Source organism: Numida meleagris, chromosome 2 (assembly GCF_002078875.1).
Source record: "Numida meleagris isolate 19003 breed g44 Domestic line chromosome 2, NumMel1.0, whole genome shotgun sequence".
Taxonomy (NCBI): Eukaryota; Metazoa; Chordata; class Aves; order Galliformes; family Numididae; genus Numida; species Numida meleagris.
This window is the reverse complement of record NC_034410.1, coordinates 20,194,842-20,207,204: the sequence shown is the minus strand read 5'-3', so window position 1 is coordinate 20,207,204 and position 12,363 is coordinate 20,194,842. Positions and strand designations below refer to the sequence as shown.

Genomic DNA, 12,363 nt, shown 5'->3' with positions numbered 1-12,363 from the left:
AGTAAAAAACTCCCCCCTGATACCTCATCTAAATCTCCCCTCCTTTAGTTTAAAAGCATTCCCCTTTGTCCTATCACAATCTACCTGTGTAAAAAGTTTATTTCCCTCATGTTTTTAAACTCCCTTTAGATGTCTGGCAAGAAGTTATAAATATGAGACAATGAAAAAAAATGGACAACTTATCGAGGACTTCCCCATCTCTGGCAAAACTGAAACAAAAAATATCAGAGAAAGTGAGATATTCACCTTTGCTGTGTTTAGCAAGGTACTGCTTCGTTTCCTTGAACTTAAACTTCTCCTAAACTTCCACCTTTTCCAGTAGCATGACAAACACCAGAGAGATGCTGCCCTGTGTCCCTGAGTTGACCCCACTTCACACCAAGGCGCTGCCCCAGTCCCCGCTCCCCAGCGGCCCCTGGCAGCTCGTCCTGCAGCAGGAGCTGCCCGCTCCCACCACAGGGCTCCTGCTCACCGCAGGGTCAATGTGCTATTTAGTTTGGTGAAAGAACTAGTGACCACTAAAGGAAAAAAAAAAGTTTAGCAGCTGTGTAGGAAAAAAGCAGCTTTGCCAAGCTTAATTAATGTTACCCCAGTTCAACTGCACTTTTACCAGGATAATCACAGTTTGTTCTTACACCAGCTCAAGGCTATTTCCATATAGAAATACACATATATTTTAGCTGAGAAAGAGAGAAGACAGGACCAAGCTGCTATGAAGGCTGGACAGTATTTAAAACCACTCATTTCTCAACTCTGCTTGCGGCTGTGGAGAGTGAACAGGGAGAAGTGTCTGAAACCTCCTTGAATAATCTCTCCCTCTTATTTTTCCTACCATCTCCGCACCTTCCTAAATCCCTGCCCTTGGCTTATGGCCTTTGGCTGCAGAACTTTCATGCTGTCTCTCACAACATAAACATCCGCACCCCCTGTTTGACAAGTTATGGGGGCTGTTCAGGGCAATTATTTTTATGCAGTCCTCTGCTTAAGTTGCTCTTATCACTCTCACAGCCCACAGAAAGTGCACATAAAGTGAAATCACTGTGTCCTTCACCTCCCCGGGCAGGACTGCAGCTGAAGTTTGGCAGCAGGCAGTGCACAGAAACTTGGGTCAAACCAACACGCTCATCCAGCACAAGCTGCAGCCAGAGACACCGAGTGAAATGGGGCAAAAGCAGAGCATCTCTGTATTGGAGGTCCGCCTCAGCCCTGGGAAGAGCTGAAAGGTCTTAAAGCTGGGAGAAAGAAGGGCTGAGAAGGGAGGAGACTTGTTGCTCAATATTCAGTAATTACACTGGACATAATGGCACAAAGGAGATGCAAAGGTAACAAGATTATTAGTGAAGACTCCTATTAAAAGCTTTTAATTAAACATTCTTACGTGCTAAGATCCGAGTTGTCGTCTGCTTAGACATACCTGTATGATGTGAAACATATCTCACTCTTAGAAGCTGGAAAGAATGACTCCCACAGCTCAATGGAAGCTGACCTTCACGTGTGAAACGGCTCTCGCTTAACCAGCACGGGCAGGAGGACAAGGACCTGCAGCCCACTGTGATGCCACACCGAGCAGCCCAGCCCCAGCAGGAACACCGTTCTGTGCGGCCCAGGGCCTGACAGGGCTGTGCCTGCCCTACAAGCACTCTGCTGACAGGAGAGCAGGCCACACACTGAGGTGTACCCCAGATCTGTGATACTTCAACTGCACCCACCACATTGGTCTGACGAAGAAGAAAGCAGAGAGGCCGGCACAGAAGTAACTTGCAGTCTGACTGCAGCCAAGGAAAAAGAAGAGTCAAGAGAATCCCCTCTGTCCCAAAAGCATTAAAGGTTTGGCCTTGCTGCAGGAGCAGGCTGCGGGAAAGTTACTCAGGCCCACATATGCGCAACAAAATCATAAAAATAAGCCCGTGATCACACCCACATACCTTTCCACTTATGTACACACATCTGGTGTTTTGCATAGATGTGGAGAAAGACTTGAGCCTCTCTCAATGTGCAGGTTTTTAACTGAACCACTGTGAAGCGAGGCAGGGAATGCCGCACGGAGCTCTGAGCAGAACGGGCAGTGCTCAGATGGAGTGACCAGGGCCAGCAGAGCCGCAGTGCCCAGGTGCTCACATCGCTCTGTCCCCTTGGTTTCATTCAAGATCATCCTTCCCACCAAATATTCTTCAGTGTTGTTTTAATTGTCTTTCTGGACACTGAATCCTGCTTTAGCAGAAACAGCTCGTTGTAATATCAACATCTGCTTTGAGTTACAGCGAATGGCAATTTTAAGCTAACAATTTCTCAAATCTAGAACTAAACGTCTATTTTAGCTGCTTATTTTTAAGAGGCAAAGGCCCAGAACTGTCAGTTGGGGTCTTTCTCTCCTCCACAGAATTTTTTGTCTCCCTGTGAGTAAGCGAGGTCTCAGAACTATGTTTCTGAAGGTGTTATGTAGATCTTTTTGATCATTAAAAAAATCAGACCTTATGTGTTTTGGCAAGATTCCAACACATTTCAAAGTAGCATTATTTATACTAGGGCTGTCCTTGATTCGTACAGAAAATGGAGGCCTAGAAGCAAAGAGCTTTCCCCCTCCTGTATTAGGCCACCACCATTTCAACAGCACAGGACCAGAGAGGGTTATTACACATCCTTCAAATTCCATAGTTAGCACTCCCATTCCTGACAACCTTTCTGGACTAACACTTCGTTTGCGCACATTTCAGTGCTTGGAAACGCAAGTTTCTTCAGCATGAAAATCCAGCAGCAGTGCCTTAGAACAGAACCCACAGACACTCCCCACAGCTCCGTGGGCCTCCCCTGGCTCCCTCAGGTCTGTAAGGCTGTGCGCCAAGATTTCAGTCTCACATGTTAAAACCAAGTACTGCCTCCAGACCTTACAAATAAACTAAAACATATCTATATCTAAAAGTAGAGCTGTTCAGAAAGTTGCTGTTAATTGAAGGAGTATACTACCAAAACATCCAAAGTAAATCATTTGTTGAGAGGGGGTGGGGTCTAAAGGTCATATTTTTCCTCATCTGTTTACAAAATCTTCTTTTCTGTCATGGAGCAGAAGGAGCTACTTAGAACGAAGGGAGAGACCTCGCCAACCAGGCTCAGCAGGGGAGTCAGGTGCAATAAAAGGTATTTCGCTACATACACACTAACAAAGCTGCCTTGTAAACAACACTTTATTATGAAGCAGAACAAGTACAGCATAATGCATCAAGCAGGAGCAAACTGCAGACAGAACAGCAATATGAGTCACACAACATACATAATCCTGCAGCTAAAAAACAGGACCAGAAACAGAGGACAAAGACATTTGCACAGTTGAGTCAAAACAGGTATTTTCTGCTGCAAAGTCACGCTTACATATATATATATATATATATGCATAATATCTGTTTGTGGGCAGCACTGTAAGGGCACATTAAGACACAGATTGAAAGTAACTTCATTTACGAAGTGATCCTACTGGAGACTGGCACACAACACATACTGTCCTCTTAAAAATAAAAAGTACAGGTAAAGACATCATCAGATTAAATATTGCTCAACTTCAATGCAGACCATTTAGCACGTAGTAAGTCAGCTGGCAGAGCCACAATTTTAAGTTGTAAGACTGCTCATACATTGCTTACTTACACCAAGCCTAACCTATGAACACCAAGTAAACTTCAAAGCCACCTCCAAAATGAAAACACTGCAACAGGGAAAAAACAGGGAACAATACAGGCTCCTATAGCTACAGGTTAACTTCCCTGCTGGAGAGCAGATCTTGAGACATAGCTGTGTTTGCTGTAATGTAACATTTTTCTTTGCATTTGATGGAACTTGTTTGAATTCTCCAGCCTGCAGAAAGCTGTAGCAAACGAGGTTCTCAAAGACTTCAGGAAATCAAAATACAGTTATTCAAAAGTCAATATTAGACTTCATGCGTCGGAAACACCACAGAAAACTGATGAAAATACTTAGAGGCTTTTCTCTATAGCAATATTCTAGCTCTGATTTCATTAAATTTCATACTGAAATAGGAAGTGAAAGCTTCCAAGTAAAGATGAATTAAGGAGCTTCTTCAAAACACTCCTTAGAACACCTTTGGGACGTTCAACAAAAACAAGTTTTGGAGAGAACACTACACAATCCACAGCTGCACGAGGCATCCCAGTGAGCTTGCTGGAGGCCAGGCTGGGGGAGAGCAGCACCCTGCATCCACACTGCGAACACCCTGACCCAGTGGCTCACAGGGAAGTTTTCCCCTTGCTGCCTTTTAAAGCAGCCAGCCCTCCCCTCCTACAGGGCTCCCAGGCTCCTCTTGCCACATGTAAGATGCAGAGCTGCTTGTTGCCAAGCAAACCTCGGGCAGGAGATGACAAACAGCTTACATCTTCAAGCATCAATCACCCCCAGGAATGCTCTCAACCAAATGAATCAGAAATTCATGAGGAATGTATTCGTGCAGCGGTATATAAATTAACCTATTTCTATTTTGGGTTACTCCTGGTTGCGACAAAGAAGCATTTTCTTTGCCATCAGTTTTCTAGCTCCCAAAACAGCAAGAAGGCATGTCTAAATGAAGTCAGTTTTTAAATGCATCTCCTCCCAGAAGCCGCAGCGTGAGCCAGACCCACGGCAGCGGGTGCCCAGATGGAAGCACGCCGCAGGTTGAGGGATGCCCACGGTGCAGGGCCCGCGTCCCCGGGCTGCTAGAGCCGGTCCGAGGGGAGAGGAAGCACCACAGGCAGCACAGCATCGCTCCGCTGGCTAGAACACCCGCTCTGCTCCAAACAACATGTGGATTTCGAGCTGCTATTTCAATTCGGACAATAGAGGACGCCGAGTAGGAGGAGGGAGCGCATGACAGAGGGACGCGGTGCCGCCCGCGCCGCCCCGCAGCCCGGGGAGTGCCGTGCCCGCTCCGCGCCGAGACACGCGGGGGAGGCGGGAGCGGCACGGCCGGGGGAGCTTCTACGGCCCAGACCCCGAGACAGAACCCCTCCATCCTGGAAAACCGCCGTGCACAGGCAGAACAGAACAGGATTCCCCACTCCCTAGGCGGGGAACACTCGCGGGCCAGCTTCTAACTCCGCCGTCCGGAGCAGCCGCCAAACCCTCCCCGGCCGAGGCCCCTCCGCTCCCCGCTCCCCAGGCCCGCCGCCCCCGCGCTTCCTCCTTCGGCGGAGGCCCCCCCGCAGGGAGCGGAGCGAGGCAGCGCGGCCCGGGCCGCCGGCGTCCTCCCACCCGCCCGCTACGGAGGAGGGCGGCCCGGGAGGAGGGCGAGGGGTGCCCGCGGCCGGCACTGGCTCAGGCGGAACGCGGGCCGCGCCACGGAGGCCGCCCGCCGGCTGACAGCCGCCCGCCCCCTGCGAGCCCGGCGAGCAGCCCGGCTCTCCCCGCACCGCGAACGGCCGCGGCGGCCCCGCCGAGCCCGCCCCGCCGCCACCCGTGGGAAGGAGCGAGAGAGAAAGGCAGCGCCGTGCCCGCAGCGCGCCCCTACCCCTTGGCGTGCTCGGCCTCCTCCTCATTGTCGCCGTCTATGCCGCAGGTGTCCTGGTCATCCAGCTCCAGGCTCTGCTGGCTGGCCGCAGACTCGCTGTCCTCCGCCATCACGGGGGAAGGAGGGAGGGGAGGAGGCGGGGGAGCCTATGAAAGGAGCCGGGGCGCACGGGCAGATGCAGTCCGGAGGAGCTCCCTCTAGCTGCTGTCCTCCCCCGTGTTCGCGGAGGAGGCGGAGGCCGCGGGGCCTGGGGGCAGCTTCCCGCCGCCTGCGGGTGCCCGATGCCGGGCGGCGGTGCCCCGCGCCCTGCTCCCCCCGGCCCCTGGCCCCCGCCGGGTGCCGCCTCTGCTCCGTCGCCGTTCGGTGCCCCGTGGGCGGCATCGATCCCGCACCCGCCGCCTTCCCGGGGCGGGGAGGTCCCTAGGCCGCCCCGCAGCGGTGCTGGGCCTCCCCCGGCGGGGCCGTGCCCCTCCGCCACGGAACTGCGGGCCTCGACAGCGCGGAGCCCGTTCTGTCAGCGCCGTGGTTTTTGTTCTGACGGTAATATTTTTGACATAGAATTGCTGCTGGGAGGTACCGGAGGGCCTTGTCACCGGCCCTCACAGCGTTCCGTGCTTTCCTGAAGTGCGATCTGTGTGACGCTGAAGGACGCCCAGCATGAGTCGTTCAGCCGATGTTAAGATGTTTCACACCTCGATCGGCGTGCAGCCCTGGGAACAGCTTCGCAGCAGAGCTGCCGCAACCGTGATGATGTTATCACGGAGCAGCACTGGTTTGTGAAGGCACGGGAGGCGGCTTCCAGTCCCGGGGCTGTTTGAGGAAGTCACGCTGCTTCCAGGGCTCATCTTTTCTACAAATTTCATGCTGGAAAAATTGGAGTTGGAATTGTAACAATTCAAAACCAGGAAAGCAAATAAAGAGAACCTTGCATTAATTGTTTGAACTCTGACGATTTCCACGGTCGCATCGAGATTTCTGGATGGAGTTCAGAATTTCTGAGAGCTTGGTTTGGCTGGCTGCCAAGCAGCGCATTAAAACCTAAGAATAATACGCACCAGTTGCAATTTCTCCTTATCTCTGCCACCCTCTTGAAAGTCATTTAATGTGAAGAAGATATCACAGATTCCATGTCAAGTAACCCAGTTCACTGGTCTGGCAAAAGACAGCTACATAGCCATGCAGTTGTTCTCTCTGTGAAACTACAGATCTGCACACGTTGAGCACTGGTTCAGGGCCACTCTGTCTCACAGCAGTTGGTCCTTACAATATGCAAGCTGCCACAGGAACTTGTAATTCAAATCCATAACGTTCTCAAATAGTCAATGGCAGAAAATATCATGATAAAAAATCAAAGGCTCAGATCATTATGTCTGCCATACTTCATCCATGAGTTGTCTCCTAACTTCGCTGCAAGAGCACTGATGTTGCAGGTGACTATGTCCCCAGACAGCTGTGTGGGGGCCTAGCCATACAGTTGCACCAGGCAAAGCAGACCTTCAAAGGCCATCAGACGTGTTTCATCTTAAATGTACCAGGTAAAGTGTTTGTTAAGATGTGAATTTACTGTTTCTCATTGATAAAAAAACCTCTCCCTAGAGGTACCAGAGAGATTAAATCCTTCTATTTTAGGAAGACTTAAAAAAACAAAGAATCAAACAACCACGGTTACTTTGCACAAAAGCTAAAAAATCATTAACAAAGGAAAATAGACTTCCTAATCAGGAGATGAACTTCACTCAGTACTAAATAGCATATCACAAAAACATTTAAAATAATTCCAGCATTGGATTAATAGTTCTTTGGTGGGATGGGTATGTTCACAGGTTTCCTTAGAGCGTTAGCAGTGAGTCTTGGTTTGCTTCCAGACACAGCCAAAATATCCAGTTGGTTATGGCAGCAAACTGGAAGGAAGGAAGAGAGAAAGGTTGATACAAACACTACGGCCATGGCCCTGCCTAGCTGCTCCCACTGCTGCCAGCCACCAGGTAACAGAGCAGTGTGTAGGGGGCCCTCTGCACCACCAGTTTTCCCCATCTTTGCTCACTTTCCAGCTTCTCTCTCTTTCCTCTGCTTTCCATTACAGCTGCAGCCATGAGCTTGTCTTGGGTGCACAAAATTAACCCTTGCCTACAGTTCTGAGAGGCTTTCAGCCAGCTTAAATGTGAGCATATGAATATAGGCTCAGATCCACAAATAGATTGGGGTGATGCAGCGTGTGACTCCCGCAGCAATAACCGGGACTCAGAAAAAGGCTTTACAAACATCCAAATACTTGGAGCATTGCAGTGACTGACAGAAGTTCAAAGCCTGGCTGGGCTACTGAGCGAGGAGCCACCTCAACTTGCCTGAAGAAGTACTGAGGTTTAGGAAGTCCAGACTCCAGCAGCTGTACAGAGCTTTGTCAGATCTTGCCTGTCAGATTAACCATCAAGTCAGACTGTCAAGGATGCAGTTTGTGGTAGAGCTTGGGTGTTAGACTAGTGGAAGGCATGCACTCCAGACCCCAAGTCACTTCTATGGATTTCATCATCTATTCTATTTTCTTTCAATATGCTGTTAGAATATGAAAACGATAGGTAGCATCCTGGTGTTGGTGTCACAAGTATCTGTGGAAATAAAATTGTCTGTCATCAATATTTATTTGTTTTCAGGCCAGCACTAGCTGTTTCTTTTGTAGGTATGACACTGGAAACTCATGTTCAGAAGTTTCATTAAGGTACAGATAAAAGCATGAGAAAGGGATTGTTGTTCCAATAAAGGCCCCGACCAGCTTCTTACCCAGAAGTAACAGACAAGATAGGTTCAGTTTCAACCTAACTTGAAAGGAAAGATGGAGTGGGAAGTATAGTGATAGGACAAGAGATAACAGCTTTAAAACAAAAGGGAAGATTTAGATTAGATATTGTGAAGAAATTCTTTACTCTGAGGGCAGTGAGGCACTGGCACTGCTGCCCAGAGCTGTGGGTGCCCCATCCCTGGAGGTGCTCAAGGCCGGGTTGGTGGGACCCTGGGCATCCTGAGCTGGTGGGGGGAGCCCTGCCCACGGCATGGGGTGGGGCTGGGTGGGCTTTAAGGTTCCTTCCAACCCAAGCCATTCTGTTGCTCTGTGATTAACTACAACTCAGTGAACAAGTGATATATAGCATATACTCAGCATTCAGAGTAGTGGTATCATCCAATTACTCGGTGTTCTGAGTATTAAACACTGCAGAAGTATCTGAAATTTTCATGCAGTTGTAGGACTACTCCTACCTCTGTGTATCACATTGAAATATTCATTGCCTTTCTAATTTAAAATGAATTTGGTAATGCAAATAATCTTGTAAATTGGAAGCAAAACTGATCCAATTTGAAAATTTGATAGTAGTTGAGTGTTTCTCCTATTGTCCTATTTATTTATTTATTTATTTTAGGAGAGCAAACAGATGTTTAGGCTTCACACGAATGTCTACCAGTACTACCTCATGACTATCTTTTTACTGGCTGCTCTTTATGCTGAGAACTTAAACGCCGCCTTCTTCAGTCCTGAATGAGACGCAAGGGTGAGAGAGCAGAGAGTCAAAATACACTTAACAAATGCACTAGAAGCACATCTATATACTTATAAAAGCAAACATCAGAACAGAATGAAACGGCTGGGGAATGAGTGTGTGAGCTAGCCTGCTGCATGCTTGCATCACGTCCCTGATCATTGTGTTTTGCCTCTCCCACTCTGCACCTGTTTGGCCTACCTGCATGGCACGTGTGGCGAGCTGCAGCCCTGCTTGTTTCCCCATGCTGCTGGGGGCAAGTGCTCTCAGAACGGCCCATCTCCCTCCTGCACACTCATCCGTGTTCTAAAACACAGCTCTAACATACCTCTTCCATGTTACCTGTTACCTTTTGCAATGAAGCACCTACTGGTGCCTATATTAGCAAGGGCAGCTGCCTACACAGCAGTAAATAGGGGTTAGACATTTGCGTGCATAGTGAAAACATGTTATAGCATTTAAAATGTGTACAATAAATAGAAAACCTCATGCTGAAGGGCATAACTGATAAGGATAGCAAGACTTTTATCCTGTGGGGTTATAATCACTGGTAGAGATCTCTTCCCCAGTTTCCCAACGCATCTGTTTTTGATGATGGTGGGAGCAGAATACACGGCTCAGATCAAGGCTCAAACACACGTTTAGACAGATTCCAGTGCTGCAATTCCTCTGTTGCCGTGCTCTGCATCCTTAAAAGATTACAAAAAAAACCCAAAACCTAGTAATGGTTTACATACAAAAATGCTTAATAACTGCAGTTGGCTCTTAATGATTATTACAGATTTATACATCTTTTTTCTTCTTTTCTTTTTTCTAACCCTTTCAGGCCCTTCTCAAACTATGAATGTGGATGAGAATTAGTGGTGACAGATTTATTGATAAGGATCAAGTTGACACTGGTCAGGAGCTTCAGGAACTCGGACCACCACTCAGCAATTACTTCTGCACATCCAATCTCCAGATCAATCCAATTTACTCCCACCCGCTCCCAAATCAGTCCTTCTGTCATCCTCTTGCAGCTCCCCCCTATCCAGACACCTGCTGTTCCTCCTCTTTGCAGGGAAGGGAGGCTGCAGGTACCGTCAAGATGCTTTCCCTGGCTCTGAATGGCGGAGGTGACAGAAATACAAACGACTCTTCATTCTCTGAGCATTCCAGCATGAGTTTTCAAAAATGAAAGTTTTTCAAAATTTTCTGTCATTCTGATAGTTCTTTATCCTGAAGCAGAACAGGACTGTTTCTTAGGATAGATGTAAATTTTTCCTGATGGAGCAAAGAGGCTACAGCCTCACTACAACTCTCAGGTCAAGAGCACTTTTGAAAGTCTTGAACTATTGGGATTCTCCTACATATCTAGTTTGCCCTGGGGTATTTAACAGTTTCAGACACCTTGTAAGAGAGATTAGAAAATGGGACGGAAACCTTGACAAATACACTGGAATAGTTTTTGAAGATCATAGCCAGAGAAGGAGATCTAGAAGTCTCACTATCCCCAGCCCTCCAACTAAATGTGTTCTTATCAGATGCTTTGGTATTGTTACCTATTTGCATTATTAAGCCAACGGACCCTTCTGTTTGGTGTTCTGGAAGGTGCTCTTCCAGTCTTGGGAGACTGCAGCCTAAAGACAAGTGAACCTTGGGTGAGAACTGTATTTGATGACAAGCAGAACGCTCCTGGGGGTGACACCCTGCTCAGGGTGTTGATATTTCTGGGTATTTCCCACATTTCCACGACAGCTGACAGAAAATCATTTTCAATACCCTTTAGGTTGGATCCCACTAATTTACAAATCAGATAAAGGGATAATGGTAACAAAGGTTCCTCGTACCTCCTGGGTGGTTAGAAACAGATTAACAATGTTCAGGGTGTGTACCTACTGCTTGGAGAACTGCATTGAATTAAGAGGTGTCCCGTGGACATAGAATTTTCTCTGTGAAGAAAATAAGAAATCAGGCTCTATGATAATTCTTCAATTTCTATGCTAAATTTTTGGAGATTTTTCAGTGAGATTTTCCCCTAGAGAATTTTACCACTTTTACAACAAAAAGAAAAATTTCCACCCAATGTTCTAACAATTGCAGAATAAATTGCTTGAAGACATTAAAGAAGCTTTAATAACAAAGAAAATTTAGGCATCGTGTCTAGACTAGTTGGCAAATGTGAATAAATCCCATCGAAGTCGGGGGCATAAGCACAGCACAAACTCAGCATCGAGTATGGCTTTGACTGCAATCTCAGACCACAAGGACAATTAAGCTAATTAATACAAACCTTGATGAGCTCTTGTGCTGGTTTTTCCAGTCAGCCTAGATGAGCAACATTTACTTTGGCACTGCTTAATCCCCAAATGCTTAAGCTTGCATTTAAGCCAACTTTTATATTAAATACATTTATGTATGTACACATGCATGTGCACGCAAACACACACATTTATATAGGCAGACTTTGCTGATTTCAAGGGATAAAGCACCAATCCAGCTCTCACAAGGCAGTTAACCCTCATATGTGGGAACTTGCCTGTCACACTGTGCTTCCCTCATTGGTTTTGGACAGCGGATTAGGAGGCATTACAATCAAGGCAAAGCTAGTGGCATAGACAGAGAGAGGCAGAGAGCTTTCTCAAGCTCACGCTCACCCCCACCTAAAAATAACATTACTGAAATGTCATTAGGGTGTCACAGTTTGATTTGGCCTCCAGCATGGCACAAAGCTAAAAAGTGGTGGCAGGGGCTCATTTCATACAATGGGCTGAAGACAGGGGAGAGAAGCCCAGCCACAGAGCACCTCTCACCACCAGAGGCATGGGATGGTGGCTGGCAGGCCCTGCCCTGATCGTGCGTGTAAGGGCAATTTGTGGGCAAATCTACCGTGGTGCTTTCTTTCCATGGAGATTTTCCTGTTGAAGAGTTTGTGATGTGCTTGTGGTGCATGTATGCTGCTGGCAGACCCATAGCCCCGGCACAAAAGTAGGATGATGACTGGCTTCTACCCAGGAAGAGAAGCTCAGGAGGCAACATCTCTGGGAGCATGCTTGAGAAAACCTTGTGCGGGCTGGGAAGAAGACAGTCCTGAGGCAGTAACAATAGGGCTTTTACAGACTCCTTACAATTGCTCAATCACCAAAAACCTTTAAAAACAATGCTTAAAAAAGGAGTTCATTGAAATAATTTCTCCCAGCTTTGATGCTTGACATCTCTTGCAGCAGGACCAAGCAATCCTTTTAAAGTGGGATTTCTCATCCCACAGCAGTATTTCAAGCACCATTTCTCATCTTCCTAATGTAAAACTGGCATAACCATTCCTCATTTGGGTTAATTTAACAGTCTGCATCTCCAGTTATT

At 47.5% G+C, this 12,363-nt stretch overlaps 1 protein-coding gene and 1 long non-coding RNA gene across 2 annotated transcripts in view; one reads left to right on the top strand and one right to left on the bottom strand.

Moving 5' to 3' along the window:
* Positions 1–5,746, bottom strand: part of NMT2 (N-myristoyltransferase 2) — a 32,238-nt gene extending 26,492 nt beyond the window's left edge. The window contains exon 1 of the mRNA XM_021386742.1: positions 5,492–5,746. Within this exon, the coding sequence (XP_021242417.1) occupies positions 5,492–5,601 (110 nt within the window). The 5' untranslated portion in view covers positions 5,602–5,746. The remainder of the gene's footprint in view (positions 1–5,491) is intronic.
* Positions 6,567–11,016, top strand: LOC110393654. Its single transcript, XR_002435085.1, has 3 exons — positions 6,567–7,026; positions 7,357–7,476; positions 9,848–11,016. It is a non-coding gene; the product is annotated as an uncharacterized LOC110393654 (long non-coding RNA).